Source organism: Sinohyriopsis cumingii, chromosome 15 (assembly GCF_028554795.1).
Source record: "Sinohyriopsis cumingii isolate HCF-2022 chromosome 15, ASM2855479v2, whole genome shotgun sequence".
Lineage (NCBI taxonomy): Eukaryota > Metazoa > Mollusca > Bivalvia > Unionida > Unionidae > Sinohyriopsis > Sinohyriopsis cumingii.
The window spans coordinates 123007077-123027152 of NC_142975.1; the positions used below are offsets into that span (position 1 = coordinate 123007077).

The following is a 20076-nucleotide window of genomic DNA, read 5'->3' on the forward strand; positions in this document are numbered from 1 at the left end:
GAATGTTTTTTATTGCAACAAAAACATTTTTTGTGTATTTTGATAAGAAAAACAAATTTCTGAAATTATTTTTCACGGTAAAGACTAAGTTACAACATAATTAGTGTACAAAAAATCAATTGAGAAATATGCTCTAATAATGGGATTGTACAATAATTTAATAATGCTAAAACATTGCAATTTATATACATACTTGAAATGTTGTTCATGTTATTCCTTGCTCACAAAAGTTTTACCCAGACTTGAAACTTATTCCATGTTAATAACTGAGCACAAAAACTTAACCCAGATTTGTAACTTTGGGATCATGTTAATACCTGAGTACAAAACTTCACCCAGACTTGAAACTTCAAAATATTTTGTGTTTCAGTATCTCTGAATTTAGAATATTATTCAGTTAAATTGATAAAAAGCAGTAATGATAATAAAATATATATTGTTTTTGACCATGAAAATTTATCTTTAAAATTAAATTTTCAGTGATTCACTCAGTAACACATCTGTTTAGTTATCATTAAGTTCAACAACAAGCATTATACCCTTGTCGGGGGCCCCGAGTGGCCGAGTGGTCTAAAGCGCTCTCCGTCACGGATCACTGCCATCTCACCTCTGTCTGTGTGGGTTCGAGTCTAGGGCTCGGCCAATGTGAATATGTGAGAAAGCTTGCCGGTAGCTTCTCGTGGGTCGGTGATTCTTTCCAGGGTTTTCCCAGGTTCTTCCTCCACCATTAGTACTAGCCGCCATGTATAGCCTATCTTGTGCTGGAAAATGGCGTTAAACCCTATAACAACAATAACAATAACAATTATGCCCTTGTCAAGATGATTTAATAGTGTCAGTTTGAAAGGAACTGCTGGTATTCTTTTAAATCATTGTAAAGGAGCAATAATTTCTAAACAAGAGCATTGCTGCAAGGTCTGATGAATATCAAAGTCAGATTGCAACCCAACAAAAAAAATTACTACCAGGGAAAGAACTTTGTGGCTCCACGTAAACTTAGTGGCCATTGAAAGGCACTTTAGTGTAATTCTATTAGGTTAAGGATGTCTCTTCTTTTCTTCAGGACATCATTAATAATTATTTAGTTCTGTACAATATTTTGTTTTGTCACTCAAAAGAAAATGACCTATCCGACAGGATGACGTATGCCCAAAGCCAGTTGTAAAATGTGTTATTTAATGTGAAATTTACATGTTAGGTAAGTATTACAGGTCATAATTTATGTAATAGGTACTCTTGAAATTTGTAAAAAGGTTTTGGAAAAGTCTTGGAATTACATTTTTTAAAGATTGCAGGAACCTTGTTTATATATAATTTTGTTTTCTCGAAGTTATGAACAACAGTCTGGCATCACAATGTGTCAACATAGCTGTGATGTCTGATTGTGGTGAGTGTACAAGAAAAATAATTAAGCTTTTCATCCCCAGTTCCTTTTTTGTTAAGTTAACAAAAATGTATTGTGATAAATCTATGCATATTACATGGTAGTTTGCATTGGGAACATGATGTGAAATGTTATCATCAAAAGTGATCTTTGCCTCCTCAAACAAGCCATTGCGTTGAATTTTACCCTCAAACAAGCCATTGCAGTGAATTTTACGCTCAAACAAGCCATTACGGTGAATTTTACCCTCAAACAAGCCATTGCAGTGAATTTTACCCTCAAACAAGCCATTGCGTGAATTTTACCCTCAAACAAGCCATTGCAGTGAATTTTACCCTCAAACAAACCATTGCAAGGAATTTTATGCTCAAACAAGCCATTACGGTGAATTTTACCCTCAAACAAGCCATTGCAGTGAATTTTACCCTCAAACAAGCAATTGCAGTGAATTTTACCCTCAAACAAGCCATTGCATTGAATTTTACCCTCAAACAAGCCATTGCAGCGAATTTTACCCTCAAACAAGCCATTGCGGTGAATTTTACCCTCATACAAGCCATTGTGTTGAATTTTACCCTCAAACAAGCCATTGCGGTGAATTTTACCCTCATACAAGCCATTGTGTTGAATTTTACCCTCAAACAAGCCATTGCGGTGAATTTTACCCTCAAACAAGCCATTGCAGTGAATTTTACCCTCAAACAAGCCATTGCAGTGAATTTTACCCTCAAACAAGCTATTGCAGTGAATTTTACCCTCAAACCTTGCTAATACATAGGAAGATACCAACAATAAAATGTTGTGGGCTTCGACCCTAAAATTGGGAATTTTAATAAATATTTTGGGGAATTTTTAACATGTAGTTTTATTGAATCTAACCTCTTATTGATTACTCAGTCATTTTGCAATTTATTTTCAAATGTTTCTTTGTAGCACATTAAAAAATCATTATTGTAAAGGTTTATGAAAAACATAAACCAAAATGAGTTATTTGATTTTGTTCTTCTTTTGTAGAGAAGTTGCCTTCGTAAATAGCATTTGTGGTAGAAGGTGTGTTCTTAGCATGAAAAAAGCTTTTTTTAATAAGAAGTCCTTAATATAAAACAAATTGATATGTTTAATCAGCTAGCATAACAAAAATTGAGGCTGTGTTCTAGTATTTTGTTTGTTACTTATGGTACTTTGTTTGACTTTAAAGTTTTGTTCAGGTTTAAAAAAATATTAATATTTGCATTGCATTGCATTTACTAACACTTGGTAACCTTTTAATTCATTCAGCCCCAATCCTGCCTGTAGAAATAATGAGGCTGTACCCTACTTTCGAGCTCTGTTGCATTAGGTTCATATAAGGTACACCATAGTGGGTGGTATTACAAAATAGCAGACAGATGTAGCTCTACAATGAGACCAGAACATCTGGACTTTCTGCTCGCATTACAAAATGCAGAGGGAAAATTATTGAAACCCAACTACTTTACACCAAATGGTCACCAAGTGTTGTTCTCAGATTTTTTTGTCCAGGTTTTAGACTTTTTGGCCTCTGACCTTGGAAGCAGATGTATTTGGATGCATTCATAATTAACCCCAAAAATGCATTTCCTATACCCATTTCAGGCGAAAATGACAAAAATCTCCTGGACTAAATGAGTTAACAACTTATTTTTAAAAACTCGATTAGCAGAATTCTGCCAATTTTAACAAAATGTTTTCTTGTTGGAAAGAAAAATTATTTTCATAAGTAATGGTCATCTGCCCTCTGATTGCTTATTTTGAGGTTTCATTCATATCAAGTTGTAATTTAACTCATTGGAGGTCTCATCAATATAAAGTTATAAATTTGACTCATTGGAGGGGTCATCCATATCAAATTGTAAATTGACCTTATTAGGGGTCGTGTCCATATAAATTTGTAAACTGAACTCATTTGGGATCTCATCCATATAAATTTGTAAATTGAACTAATTGGAGGTCTCATCCATATTAAACTGCAAACAAGTTTGATTGAAATGCAACTGTTCCCAGTGAAATTACCTTTTGGAAACCATAGTTGATGGATGATTGGATTGAAGAACATCGCTACTAAGAGGCTTTCTGACTTGGGTTCACAATGTATCACATTACATTGAGACCTTGATTATAGGCTCCCTGTCTAGGGGTATAGTTCACAATGCATCCCATTATAATGAGACCTTGATTATAGGCTCCCTGTCTAGGGGTATAGTTCACAATATATCCCATTATAATGAGACCTTGAATATAGGCTCCCTGCCTAGGGGTATAGTTCACAATATATCCCATTATAATGAGACCTTGCTAGTAGCATACCTTGATGTAAGGTTGATCTCTCACATAAGTTGTACAATTTTATGGCTTCTTTGAACAGTCTTATAATGTAGGACCTTTGTAATAACTTGCATGTAAGATTCTGTATATTTGTTTGCAGGAGAGATCCCACACAAAGTGGACAAAGTGGGTTGACCAAGTTTGACATGAAGGAAGTAGCCGAATTTAATGAGCATGAACAACAGGTAAATATGGAAAGAAAAAAAGGCTACAAATTAATGATGATGCATAAGACACTTATTTGCTCTGAGCTTGCAAATATCAAGGGTATTGTATAGTGTATTATTATAACATGTTGTAAATATCAAGGGTATTGTATAGTGTATTATTATAACATGTTGCAAATATCAAGGGTATTGTATAGTGTATTATTATAACATGTTTGCTCAGACTTTGGACTTGTCAGGGCATTGTGCAGTGTATTGTAAAATTACAGTTTTCAGGGCATTGTACAGTATATTATTATAACATGTTGCAGTTTTCAGGGCATTGTACAGTGCATTATCATATTTTACAGTTGTCAGGGCATTGTACAATGTATAATTTGTTACAGGTGCCAGGGCATTGTACAGTGTTTAATATGTTATGGTTGTCAGAGCATTGTACAATGTATAATTTGTTACAGGTGTCAGGGCATTGTACAGCATTTAATATGTTATGGTTGTCAGAGCATTGTACAGTGTATAATTTGTTACAGTTGTCAGGGCATTGTACAGTGTATAATATGTTACAGTTGTCAGGGCATTGTACAGTGTATTATCATACATGGCTGCCAAGTGTCCCATTTTTCCCATATTTGTCCATTATTTTGGACCTGAATATGGGTGTAGTTTTTTTTTTTTAAATCTGTTTTTGAATTTAAAAAATTGCATGAAAAATATTTTTTGCAATTTTCTGTTTTGGACAAGGCACTCAGTTCCATTCTGTTAGAAATGTATTGTATGAATATAGGAATATAGTTCTAAAAATATGACTGGTTCATTCAAAATCAAAGCTACCATGCCTGTCTTTAGCTGCCATATTGGATTGTGCAAACAGTTACCGCTATCACAGTATCTCATATTCATAATATTCAGCTTTTAATCTTGTTGAAAAGGAAAGCAGTAGGGTTAGACAAGGAATGAAAAGAAAACAACTGGAAGAAGAATTTTGCCATCTTGTTTAGATTTATGAAACCATCTAGTAAAGGAGAAAACGTTACGTTTTGCAAATTGTGTAATGTGATTTTGCTACTGAGCATAGAGGCGCCCATGACATAAAACAGCATGAAAAAATTAATAAACATCAGCTTGCTGCTTCATCATCAACAACTCAGACAGAACTTATGACGTATATAAATACCAGAGAGAACCTTGAGGTAATTTGATCAAAGTTCAGTTTCCTAAATTTCTTTTAGAAATGAACGTTTCTCTTTCAGTTACTAGTGTTACTGGCAGTTTATTTTGCACATGTTTTCCAGACAGTTAAATAGCAGATCATTACTTGTGTGTTAGAATGAAAACACTTAAGAAAAAATAAAATCACACAGAATTCAGATCATCAGTAAATGATGGTACATTGGAATTGATAATGATTGGGGGAAAAAATAACATTTTGCATTTGTCATGGCATTGTACAGTGTATTATTTTCCTTCTTATCTGTAGCCATTATGGGAAACTTTCACAGTAATTATCATGAAAGAGAAATACTAGTATGAAATTATTGCATTTGAAACTAATGTAATTATTCATAATTATGGTGTTGTAAGGAGCAAGTAATATTTATTGTAAATAATGAAAAAAGCAAGGCTTCCTTAATGTGAGAAGTGAGAAGGTACCCATAAATTCAATCTGACTTGGAAGCTACGGTTGTTGTTATGGGTTGAGCATCATTTTTCAGCATATGATAGGCTATAGATGGTGGCCGATATATTCAATAAAGTAAGAACCTGGGAAAACCCCGGGAAGAACCATCATGCCACAGGAAGCTACTAGCAAGCTTTCTCACTTACCCATGTTGTCCTAGGCAAGGACTTGAACTCGCACAGACTGAGGTGAGATGTCAGTGATCTGTAAAGGCAAGTGTCTTGGACCTAAAGCTGTCAACGGTTACCCACTGATAATGACCCAGGTAATAAAATGGGCAACTGGGTATCGGTTAAAAATGAAAAAAAAACCAACAAAAAATATAACTTGTTTCCAAGTTCAGATCAAAGACATAAGGAGTGAGCAAGATACAGAATAATGATTACAGTTCGAGGCTTGTTGTTGTTGTGGGGTTTAATGCCATTTTTCATTAACCCACATCTTAAATCCACACAGACAGGTGAGAAGGCAGTGATCCGTAACGGTGAGCGCTTTAGACCACTTGGCTACTCGGGGCCTCCAGTTCGAGGCTTGTATCTTGGAAATATTGGCTGCTGCACATTTATTCATTGTTAGACCTCAATCTAAATTTTTCCTGATTTTCTATTTTTAGTAACTTTACAGGAAACAATTACAAGAAAACATGTTTTCTTAAATGTGCAACCATGTCAATGATTCATTCCATTTTGATACACACACACACATAGTGGACCAGTCTAAATTTAAAAAAATCTAACAGGCTTTATTGGCGTGACTCATGGATGTTACAGACAGAAAGATGTTAGAGGAGAGAGATTTTGTTTACATGTTAAAAACATGTTACATCTGGGAAAGTACAAGTCAAGGGCACTTCACAAATTTTGAAAGAAAAATTGACAGTGATGTTATACAATATTTATCATATGTGGACTTCATGACCATTTGCAAAAGTTAGATATACCAACCTTTCAGAAAATGTATTTTTCACAGGTCCTAAACCAGTATGCTTAGCAGACTGAGGTCCACATTGGCTTTATGCGTAATTAAGCCTGTTCAACATTATTTCTTTCTTGCATCTTTACAGGTGTGGCGAGTGAGTTGGAATGTAACAGGAACAGTCCTTGCCTCATCTGGTGATGATAGCTGTGTTAGGTTGTGGAAAGGTATTATTCTTTTGTTAGGAGACTTATTTTCTGATATTTAATAGGTAATGAGAATCTTTGATCACAAACATTAAAATTCATGTACATTTGTAATTCATCCACTTCCTTAAAGAACACATCTATTTAAAATAGACTTATTTATGCAGGGCAATACAGAATCCTGAAAGTAACTGCTCATGTAACATATCTTTACACTAGATATACAGCTGTACCCATAATGCACCTTGTTATGACATGACTCAGGATAAAACTCAGTGCTTCTATTGACCCCATGACTAAAATCATACTAATGTATAATAAATTGTTTGGTTTGAAAGAAGACGGTGAAACATAGTCTTATATATTTATTTCCATTTCAAAACACCCCATAATTTAAAAAAAAATAGTTCCTTCTATACCACTGTTCTGTTTATTATGCTATCCTGATTATATCGTGATTCTCAGTATAACACGTTTAGTTTTGGTTCAGTTTGGTGCCATATGGCATAGTAACACAAGTCGGTTATTTAGTGATGAGGCAGTTGAAGTAAAGCGCCTTGCCCAAGGAAACACAGTGTTAGCTGATCCAAACTGGTCTGATGTTAGAATTCGAACCTACACCCTTTTGGATGCAAGTCTGACACGCTAACTCCCTAAACATGGTTAGGTACATAACGTGGTATGTCATTATGGACACTGACTGCTGCATTGTAATAAGAGAGAGCTGTCTGTCTTGCATATAGAGAGATTATATTTTACAGCCTGTAGACTCGTATGACTCTTCACCTGTCTTAGTTTCCACGTACCATTAGATGAGGCACTGGATTTACACATATCTGAAGCTAAAACCTTCCATGCCATGGATTACATACAGAATATTTTGGGTGTTATATGTTTGCTAACTTTATTATAGGTTACAGTACAGATTGTTAAAATGTTTGATCTTGTTTTTTAAAAAATTGGGGGAATATGGAGCTAGATGCCTTTTGGATGAAGGGCAGGAATTACACTGTATCGACCAGGGTTATCTTTTTTTAAATAAATAGTCCATGCTCATTGCATTGGTCTGTCTAATAAGAGGAACCGATATGAGTTCCATAACGGCAGATGAGTATTTAGCTCTGTTCATATGTTTGTTTTAAAAAACATTTGTCAAAAGACACATGCCCTCAGGTTTTGACATGTGGAATTTGAAAATGACCCATTTTTGTTGTGTGGAAACTGAATTGTGTATCATTTTGACGCATGTAGATTTGGGCTGCAACATCAATTTTAATTACCCTTGATTCGCTTCCAGCTTAGTTAATTTCTAAGAGTACACTTTCCATGACAAATTTACTGTAGACCAACTTTAATTGATTTATTCCCAAGTTGCTTCATTTAGCAGGATGTTTAAGTTTGGAATCATTGAATGACTTCACTGGATTCATTTCTGAAAGACTATCTGCATTTTTGTATTGCCCTTTAAATTATAATCAGTTAGACAAAATGGGAATATATGGCTTCTTGCTAAGGCAGTTTTTGGCATGGGATTATGTTTTATAGACAATTAATTTGCTTAAATCAGTAAAACATTTAAAATCTTGAGCATTTTTTTTAATGCATCATTTGGAAAAAATTGAATGGACATAACACTCAGTGCATACATCTTAACTTTAAAATCACAATGGCACAAAGAAGTATTATTTTCTTTTCTGTCTCCGTCTCGGAAATGACCTGGCGGTGATGAATTTTCTGGCCCTGAGACTCCAAAGATTTTGCATCACTATAAAAACGTTAAAGTCACAATTGCATTAAGCCGATATACAAAGGAGTGTAGCTTGTGAAAGGAATGATACTTTTCTGATTATTGAATCCACTGTTGAATTTACTTATACCATAATTTCTCTTAAATTTGTCAGTTCTGAGGAGAAGAAGAGTAAATCTCTGAAATTTGTTAGAAAATTTCTTGATGAGTAGAAAAGTAAACTGAAAATTCTGTGATATTTGAATAATATCTAACCTTCATAGCTGTATGGTTATAATTTTTCATATAAAATGATTTGAGCAGTTGAAAATAGAATATGGCGAGAAGTTGAAAATATAATAAGGTATACAAATAATCATCTGACTGTTTCATATACAAAATATACACACAGTAACATAGTTAGAAAGAGAAACACTTTTACAAAAATGAGATTGTATATTTCTCACAAAATACGGAACAGGTATTTCTCATTATTCAGCATGAGACAAGAAATCTTAAACATCATTTGTTTCTGCCCATAACGAGGAATCACAGCTATGGGCTTATGATTGTCCAAAAGAATTGACTCTTGAGATTTTGGGGTCGAGGGTCGACTGACTCTTCAGTTTGGAAATCTGTTGAGAACCCTGATACATACATCAACTCCTGAAAGCAACAGTTGTCTAATGAACAAAGAAAGAAATACTGTTATATCGCTAATTTTTACGGGATACCAATTTTCATGGATTTCGTTGTTACCCTGAAACAAGAATTTAAAGATACAGTGAACAATTAGCTACATATAATGAAGAAGCCGCAACCCGATTTGTATACAGTGTTCTGTTACTAGATATCAGCAAGCTATTTGATAAATCAATATCTTTTTTTGTTACATGGTTTAAAAAAGATTCGGCTTATATGTTTATTTTTAATTCTTTGTAGAAATAACTGTAAAGTGTTTGATATTGTTTAAGTGCACACCTGTCTATATTGTATCTGATTGCTGTAATTTCCACTCACTACCTTAAATATTTTGTGAGATAAGTATAAATATAGAGAAAGGTGAAAACGCATACGATATTAAAATGCTAGTAATGGTATTAAAAGAAAGAATAAATGATACTGGTAATTGAAAATAATTTAATACTTATTCAGATCAGTTCTTCATTCAGGTGAAACTTTAAAAAACATGTTAATCCCACATGAAAGCATGTCTCTATGAATCTATGAATGCTTAATCCAAATGAATAACATGACTGTAAATACAAGAACTGTTGAATGAAGTGCAATTATTAATAACACATTATCTATATACACTAATGGCAGAAGAGTGTTAAAGTTTACATTTCACTGATTTGCCGATGTAACTACTTTATCATCTTCATCTCAATCAAGTCTGATGGTTGATACAGATGTTTGCCAGGTAAATAAACTTGAAATTGTTGAATTAGATAAGTCAGCTTTCTCAAAGCCATTGATAATTTGGTATAATCTTGTACACATTTTCACATCAGCTACATATATTGGCTTGCTTGATTAGGTTTTAAGGTTCACTGACACAATATACTGATGCGGCCCTTTTCCCTGATGGTCTCCATGACCTGTTTAGCATACTACTTGTGAAAATATTATTTTAATTCATCATTTTATTTATTGTAAAGTTTTGGGGTTGAAATTGCTTTATATATGAGACAGGCTTGAACTACGGATTGATTCCATTGTTTTTCAATTTAGTAAACATCTTTGCACTTTGATGGTCTCAGAACACTTCAAATGTTGCCACTGCTTTTGCTGATTGCATTGAGCAAAGTACAGGTGATCATGTGTTTGCTTTACATATGGATTGATGACTTTATCTATACCGACCACAATCTAAGTTTAATTTTGCTACTCTTAAGTGACTGTGTTAATGCATTGGTTGTCACAAAGTGCTGATGGTGCAACTTTATGGAAGAGATGATGACCATATATTGTAAATTAGCTTAGTGTTTGGGGCTGATTTTAATGTCACATTTTGAGTGTAAGTGATTGATTTTTCGACAGCTGCTTGATTTGTTGTTGTTGATGTTGTAGGGTTTAACACCATTTTTCAGCACACGATAGGCTATACATGGTGGCCAGTATTAATGGTGGAGGAAGAACCCGGGAAAACCCCGGAAAGAACCACCAACCCATGAGAAGCTACTGGCAAGCTTTCTCACATACTCATGTTGGCTGAATCTGAGACTCGAACCCATGCAGACAGAGTGAGATGCAGTGATCCATAATGGAAAGCGCTTTAGACCACTTGATTTGTACTTGTATAAATTGATAGTTTTGTTTCAATCATCGAAGTGACCATCATTTGTTGTCCGCATAGTTTGTTCTTTTGTATTTATTTTTGGTAATTGTAGAGTTTAATCCATGAAATTAAATACTTAAAAATGCCAACTTTAACAGGCAAAACCATGAATTTAAGTAACCATGAAAATGTCTTTTTTTTCTGTTTTAATATAAAACCACACAAATTGAAACTCACAAAAAAAATGATACTACAGTAGCCAAGGAGTTAATGTTCACTTTTATCTTGATTTTTTTCTTTCTCCCTCAGCCAATTACCTTGGCAGCTGGAAATGCATTGCTGTTTTGACGGGTGATGGCAGCCCACAAGAAATAGAGCACCCTCAGTTTGGCCAAGTAAATCAGAGTGCAGGAGGTGATAAAGGCAGTGGAAATGCCGGTGTCAGGTACTTCAGAGTTGCTCCAGTAACTAATGGAAATTAGAGTGGTATAAGGCATCATCAAGCTATAGCCAGTCTGTAATGTTTAACATAGTTTGCATAAATGTCACTCATAACTTATAACCAGTCTGCCATGTCCAGTACAGTATGCATATGCATTACTCACAATCAGTCTATCTGAATACAATAGTGTGTATAAATGTTATTCATAACCTATAGCAGACCTGCCAGCTCTTATGATTTCGCCATATGTCTTACGAAAATTACCCTTAAAATACAAACTTACAGCATAAAAGCAAAAACTACAGGAAAATGATCATTGCCGAAAAATCTGGAAAATATGTTTGTCCATGTTTGATTTAGATCTGGGTTTCATATTAGAAGTAGTGAAATTGGTCAGGGAACGAGACTAACTTTACAGCAGCACATCAGACTCTTTAAACTGCACCTATTTGTTCTTGCGAAATGTCTGCATGATCAAACTGTTGATCATAGAATTTTTTTAAAATAGCGTCCAGCAAGAGATTCATGCTTAAGATGAAAGGGAAAATAAGCCTCTTGAAAAGTATTAATAATCAACACAGGAAAAAATAAAAAGGAATATTCAGGTTCTTGTGAATAAAAGCTGGAAGGGACACAATTATGTTTATTGGACATCACATGCCAATTTGAGTATGACTCATGGCAGGAAATATGATTGCCATCGTCATGTGAAATAGAAAACGAATTTCCAGGAATTACGTCAAGTTGAGAGACCGTAACAAACCATTGAGCTGCATAGTGTTTGGATCTAAAATGTGTGCACTCTACTAGTGGTAAATAAAGTCTACACATACTTTACAAACTTTTCAGTTGAACATAATGTTTATCATCACTGCACATTCTGAATAACGAACTTTTAATTATGTTTTCCAGCTTTGCAATAGCAGTTTATAATATTTTGCTACACCTTACTGAAAACTGGTCAAACTTATGGAAAATAATCAACTGTCTTACTGAGATGGACTCGTAAGGGTTGGCAGGTCTGCTATAGCCAGTCTGCCATATTCAGTACAGTATGTATATACATCACTCAACCTTTATCCAGTCTGCTGTATCCAGTATTGTATGCATAAATGTCACTCACAACCTATAGCCAGTCTGCTATATCCTGTACAGTACAGTATGTATAAATGTCACTTGCAACCTATAGCCAGTCTGCTATATTCAGTACAGTATGCATATACATCACTCATAACCTTTATCCAGTCTGCCATATTCAGTACTGTATGCATATACATCAGTCATAACCTTTATCCAGTCTGCCATATCCAGTACAGTATGCATATACATCAGTCATAACCTTTATCCAGTCTGTCATATCCAGTACAGTATGCATATACATCACTCATAACCTTTATCCAGTCTGCCATATCCAGTACAGTATGCATAAATGTCACTCATATCCTATAGCCAGTCTGCCATATCCAATACAGTACAGCATGCATATACATCATACATAACCTTTATCCAGTCTGCCTTGTATGGTACAGTATGCATATCCATCAGTCACAACCATAATGAGTTGCATTCAAGACACTTCGGCTTTCTCTGCTAAAAGAAAATGTTGTTGATGTGTTCATGCCATACCATTACTTTGATCATTGACATTATTGCAATATATGTTCTGTTACCTGAAGACTGGTTATCACAGCAATGGAAAGGTCTGTTGTTGCAGCGTTACACACACACACATTATGTATCTTGGTCAACCAGACTTTTGACTGGCTTCATTGGATCATAGTGTCTAGCAAGACCATTCTTGCTATTGTAGAATGTATCATGACATACTCACTGCAGTCATTCAAGCCAAATAACGATTGTGTGCTATAAAGAATAACACTGAACATCATTTTAACAAATGCTACTGGAAGGAGCGTCTTGTAATTGGAGAGGAGCAGACAATGACAACATTTTTGTGACGCATATCCTTTCAGTAATGTATCATGTCACCTCATTTCATGAACGAATTAAAGTGCTTTTCCAAATTTTGGGAAAGCATCATACTGATGTTACTTTAAGAGACCTTTTGCTTCACAGAGATCTCAAAGAGCCCTGTGAGAAGTTTGATGAAATGAGATTAATGCAGTATTTGATTTGTAAACAGCATTAATCCAGATATGTTGGCATATATGTAGTGATGTGAACGGGTACCTGTCTGTTGATAACAACTCAGGTAATAAAATGAATCATTGTTTACCATATACACGTTTTCTACCAGTGCATGTAGCCTAACAAGTCCTTGGCGTGTAAAGGCAGCACTAAGTTTGTTTTCAAGTTGACGATCCTTTTGATGGAGCTGTGAATTTAATAGATGTACATTTTCATTGTCAAGTAGAGTTCTGCCTCTTAAGTAAAATGTCTGACCATAATCTCTTGTTGTAGGGTTTAACGCCATTTTTCAGCACACAATAGGCTATACATGGCGGCCAGTATTAATGGTGGAGGAAGAACCTGAGAAAATCGCGGAAAGAACCACCAACCCATGAGAAGCTACTGGCAAGCTTTCTCATACCCACATTGGCTGAATCCAAGACTCGAACCCACGCAGACAGAGGTGAAATGGCAGTGATCCGTAACGGAGAGCACTTTAGACCACTCGGCCACTGGGGGCCCCTCCATAATCTCTTGACTTGTTTTCCCACATGACAACCCTTTGATTGAGCAGTTAGTGATACTTGATTAGTGGCAAGTAGCAGATGCTGGTTATTTGATCTTGCTGCACAATTGACACATGTTCAATTGCAGCCATTAATAGATTTTACAAACTGTGTGATGAAAGTGTTTCTTACAGATCCCAAGTTCAGTCTCTACATAAAACCCCACATATGACAGTTAGGTCAAGGAAAGTGAGTCGGTAAATATTTACTGTGTCTAGTCCATGACGATTTACTATACAAAGATGGAGAATTTCTCATCCTTATCAGACAATGAGGACTTTGTACCAGATGACATTAGGTAGAGGCATTCACAGAATGCTATGAATTTAAAAAAATGTGGACTTTCATTGTTTATTTTGTAAGTTGTAGGGACTGAAATTATGGGATATTGTGAATCAGATCAATCTGAACTATTTTTATAGTGTTCTGTGACCTATAATTGAATTCATTAATTTATCATATAAATGGATTTAAAATGATAAACATTGTGGATTGTAGCTGATGAGATGAAGTGACATCTTGCATCGTTTTGATAATAAAATATCATATTCCTCCTGAAAAAGGAAATTTTTCATTGGATGACTGGGAGATACCTCAGGCATCAGTAGTCATGTTCAGTTTTATCCTTTTAAGTTTTCATCGTTATTTTGACTTGAATGATAGCAGAACATTTTTTAAAAATTCAGTGATATTGAGGGATGTCTTCGTTGGTTTACTTCTGAGAAGTTGTACTGAAATGCCTGCTATAAGGTAACAGTGGTCAATAATGCATTATAGCGAACCCTGGTTTGGAAAAGATCTCTCGGAGTCCTGTGTTAATGAATAAGACTATACAGCCAGGTGACATTGTGACGCCATAATATGAAGTGAATTCTCAGTATGCAGTACATTTTCGTACTATGTAAAACTATTTGAATTTAATATCCATATTTGGCTGATTTGTATTGTAAAAAATATTTTCATATTGCTCATTCATGTTTAAGCTGAGCAGAAAAGTGAATGTGTGCATATTTCTAGATTTACATTTACAGAGCTTTTCTTAGACTAAATGTTTTGGCAGATGGATGGATGATAACGTATAACCAGTTTGTCTTACCTTGTGTGTGTGGAGTGCATTAGAAAAAAATGTCCTAGCCTTCATGTACATAGAGAAGGTCTTAAACAAACAAATGCTCATTTCAAAAGATTGAAATTATTCAGAGATACATTGATTTCATTTTAAAATTAGCTCAAATGCAAGATTCTGTTTATAAAAAAATACTGTGGTTTTTGTTGTTGTTGCAAAACTGCACATTCATGTAATGAAATTACTTTTGCAATACATGTGGAAGTCTCGGTCATTATGGCTTTGCCTGCGTGACATCATTTGTAATGCAGACCTGCCTTCCCTTATTGTTTGACCATTGAGTCTTAACGGAAATGACTTTTAAATTTTGAACTTAGTATAATTGCAAGAACTATGAAAATACAATTGTTTCAGTCAGATCTGGATATGCATGTAACCACGTGATGGTGAACAAATAACTGTAAACTCATAAATGTGCATTATTATGTACCTGCCAACATTATATGATTCAGCTGTAAGTCATACTAAAATTGCTCTTAAATTACAGACTTAATTTAAAAAATCACAAAATGTTGCCATGTGAAACTAAAAGTAAACCCAAAGATTATGTAAAGTTGGGAGAATGAGCAAGAAGCCTTTGTGCTGCATGGGGTACAAGCTGTAGCTTATGAAACTGTAGTGGAGGTAATTAAGATCTAGGTGGACTTTTTAGTTGAAGATAATATTTGCATTTACAGTGTCGGACTTGGATCATACTTCTGAACTGTTTAAATGCTCATTTTCCAAACCAACAATAGTAGTAAATGACATGCTAAAAATTATTCTATCTTCAGAAAACAAATTGGCTGCTGTGAAAAGCTTGTTAGGGTTGGCAGGCCTGTTATTGTATTTGTCTAAATATATTTCCTCATCAGTGTATATCATAACGACCTGTATGTATCATCAAAGTCTGTGTAGAAGAGAGATTTTGTATATGTATTTAATGAAAATAATGTCTGCATCAGATATGATATGGACCATTGCTTTATAATTGATCTAAACTTATAACTAATATGACCTGATTCAGGAGAAGTTGATTTACATACGCATCATTTTTTTGTCCTCGTTGTTGTTGTGGGTTTAATGCCATTTTTCAGCACATGATAGGGCTATACATTGCAGCAAGTATAGCTGGTGGAGTAAGAACCCTGTTAAGAACCAATGACCCTTGGGAAGCTACTGGCAACCTTTCTCATTGACCAACACTGACCAAGCCCAAGACTCAAACCCATGTGGCAGAGGTGAGGTGACAGTGGCAGTGTATCCCCCAGGGGTGTAAAACTGAGGGGTAAAAAAAACCCTTGGTGTCAGAACGGGGGGTCAAATAAAAAATGTGGGGGTAAAACATATACTGACAAATTTTCATCCAACTCGTACTTTTTCAGCTTGAAATAGGATATTGCAACTTGCACAACATTCTCTCTCTCTCTCTCTCTCTCTCTCTCTCTCTCTCTCTCTCTCTCTCTCTCTCTCTCCCTCTCTCTCTCTCTCTCCCTCTCTCTCTCTCTCTCTCTCTCTCTCTCTCTCTCTCTCTAAACATACAAATAAACCAACATGCACAGTTAACAAACAAATGCATTGTCCATTCAAATAATAATTTTATTAATTTTTCTTTTAAAATTGTACTTTTAACAGTCTCCTTATAATCTTATTACATACAAGCCAATACAAAAAGCCTAATAAATCTTTTTAACCGAATGGCAGTCAATTTACTGCCTGTCATAAAATGTGTACTATCGTCAGTTTCATTGTACTTCATCCTAGAACAGATTTATCCAAAAATGAAGGAGGCTAATGATTCATCTTGTTTCTAATAAGTTACACTTGAACTTTAAGGTCTTTCTTTTATTGCAGCAAAGTTAAAAACCAACAAAATCTGCAATGACCCCCTGACTGTGTAATCCAAATAAACGCATTTGTCTTGGCAAGTTTACTGATTTCTTTGTTGTGAAAGCATGTCTTAGGTTACAATGTGTTCTCCAGATATCTTGTTGCGAACGAGGGTAGATTTGTTAAAATTCTTAAACCCTGTCACGAAAGGATTATTCACTTCTGCAGTCTTCACAATCACGCTATCAGAAGTCACACCGGTAATCCTAATGGATGTGCCATATTCCAGTCAACGGAATTTTCTTCTCCATTTTTCATTAAAGTTAGATCCACAGTTATTCTTTTGTGTTCTGCTTCTTTCACTTTCTTCGCTAATGATTTTTAGTGCACGACGTTTTAATCTGGAGATCACTTTCTAGTGCAGCAAGCACTGAGGTTAAACATCAAGATGACATCTTGCTGTGCTCAATGGAAATCGCGTGAGAGCTCGCGAGATATGGGGAAGCTACTCCATCATAACATTGCCTGTGCTAGTCTGGTTCCTTATTTCGTATGTTCCCTGTGTTCCACTTCGCTATATGAATAGAGGAGCCCAACACAGGAAGTAAACAAAGCGGGGAACCAGTCAATACCAATGCTCAAAGTATACATGATGCCACCCTTCGTCCAACTCATTGGATATTAAATAAAAAATCCTGAGTGCATTATGTGAATCCCTTGTGTCAAAAAACACACGGCAACAAAATGTGTGCGTCAATTTTATTTTATTCAGTGTGCGTCCCTGATGCACAAACGTGCGTAAAGGGAAACACTGAGTGATCGGTAAAGGTGAGTGCATGAGACCACTCAACCCGGAGCCAAGCTTGTTTGCATTGTGTAGGTTTGTCAAATTCATCACAAAAGGCAACAACTACCTGAGCCCTGCAACATGTGTTTCTCCCCATGTCTTTTCATGTCCATATCAAAATTTAGGTACAAATTTCAGCCTGGATTTTTTGGGTGTAAATACCTGCTAATGGTCAATAAAATGGAAAAGAACTCCTACAGTTTGATTTAGTTGAGATAACTATACTGTTTCCATGTCATAGTCCTGTATCTGTTGTGGGCAGATCAGGGGTTTCACTGTTCTCTCTCTCTTTCATTGTATTCCCTTTGAATATCATAGATTAATACTATGTATGACACAATATTATCTCGTTAGTGAAGTTTTTGATGGGTTGCAATGAAGTGGGGCAAATATTATGGTTATCTTCTGAAGATTTACTTCTCAACAAATCACTTTGATCCTGCAGAGTTTTGTCAAGAGTTATTGCTTTTTTGTCTTGTGCAGCAATGGGGCTTAATGCCATGTATGATTCAATCTCATCAGCACAACCAGTACCCCAGATTTTGAAAGAATTCTGTGAAACTTGTAAATGTTATGACCATAGCCAGAAGATGTGCATACTGTAAGATCAAAGACTTCTTGTCCTTTTTGAATCTGAATCTAAATACAGAATTTTCTGAAAGCAATTAGTCTTTCAGATTTCAAACTGGGAAGTTTTGGAATTGTTAAAATCAACATTTGCTGATGTTTATATTGACAAATCAATGAATTGTTCTGAGCTATTGCACTATTTTGATTTAAAATTTTATTTAATTGGAGCCTAATGCGGTGTGTCACATAATCTTGTGGCAGAAGTTAGATTGAAATTAAATTTCGTGTTTGTGTTGTCATTGTTTGAAGATGTATATGAATTTTTGCTAGAGTTTTGAATCATACAGTTCAGTGCCATGTTAGAATCTTGTTAACACAACTTGTCTTGCATCTTTTTTATGGATCACTTTTAAACTTGGTAGATATTAAGGTCATCATCAAAAGATGCACATGTTGATAAACCTTTTTGCTTCCGTCACTTTTTAAAGAGTTTTTTTTTCTCCCATTTTAACTTAACAGTTGGGTGCAGTTTATGGTGGAATTTTGTGAATGTTTCTGCTTGTGCAGGTTTGTATGCATTGGTGAGAATATAGTGTGGCCATCATCAGAAGCTATGCATGCTGACCAGTCATTTTGCTGACCAGTCATTTTGCTGTCACTGTTTTCAGAGGATTTTTAATTATTTATATATTTCATATGGACATGTATCCATCCTGGAGTAGTGGCTGGATGCCGAAGAGATGGTATAATAATTACTTGTCCAGTCCTCTAGGTTAAGATGGATTCTTTCTATCATAACTTTAGCACCGTCTGTCGAGGATTATGTGCAGTTGTCACCATGCATGCCTGGTGGATCAATTCAACTTATTTCTTTGTGGGTCAAATCAGTATTTTTGTTTTAATAAGCATGACCATAGTGGGAAAGAGTCGATAATTCCCATTTTGGCCAAAGGGAGCAAACTCTTGTGGCAATGTACTTGTGATTGGGAAACTTTGATTACATATCATCAGTGTGTGCTTATTATGATGAACTTAAACTGGATGAAATTGACCCAAATTGTACGTTTTTAAATACATGTCAAATACAGAATGTGGACACTGTATTTAGTAATGGTAGACGTGGGTATTTGAGTTAAATATGGATTGCATGATTATTGTAGTATATTTGAATCTAATCACACACCTAATGCATAGTGTTGATGTCTCTTGTTTTAAAATCCCATAATATACCACTGTCCCTTATATAATATGGATGTGGTCATTATTTCATTAAATTGGTCAAAATCCTGTAATACATTATATCAGTGGTCATGACTTACATTAAATTGGTCCTATTTTGTCCCACATTTTAAGATCTCTCAATATATGACTATCCCTTATATAACGTGGGTGTGATCATGACTTTTAAATCGGTCAGATTTTTGTCCCTCGTCTTCAAATCCCTTAGTATATCACTATAACATCAGCATGGTCATTATTTTTTAAGAGAGGTCGAAATACCACAATATAACACTGTCGCTAATATAACATAGATATGGTCATAAATTTCTTTTCATTGGTCCAATTTTGCCCAACTGTTGCTACTTAGTTTCAGTTCTTCGTCTTGGACAAGTAATTAGATTTGAGTTTAATCATTCCATGCAATATTTTAGTTATTTTGCCAATATAACCTGTATAAGCATGGTGAGATATAGTAGTAACATTTATATTATATAGAAAAGGGTAAATGTAGTGTATATTTGTATATAATTACTGTTTTTAACTGAATGCTTTCTTATCCAGCATGATTGAGAAAAAAGAGTGAATATCTTGTATATTGCAAGTAGTAGTATTTAAATACGGCATCTTGACAATTTTTGGAAGCCTATAGTGTTACCCTTGTATGT

General features: G+C 35.0%; 1 protein-coding gene across 1 annotated transcript in view; it reads left to right on the forward strand.

Annotated features, from left to right (window-relative positions):
- LOC149782647 (nucleoporin SEH1-like) overlaps nucleotides 1-20076 on the forward strand; it is a 69238-nt gene that overhangs the window by 25144 nt on the left and 24018 nt on the right. Inside the window, exons 7-9 of the mRNA XM_089934143.1 lie at nucleotides 3828-3912; nucleotides 6636-6714; nucleotides 11010-11145. Of these exons, the coding sequence (XP_089790269.1) occupies nucleotides 3828-3912; nucleotides 6636-6714; nucleotides 11010-11145 (300 nt within the window). The remainder of the gene's footprint in view (nucleotides 1-3827; nucleotides 3913-6635; nucleotides 6715-11009; nucleotides 11146-20076) is intronic.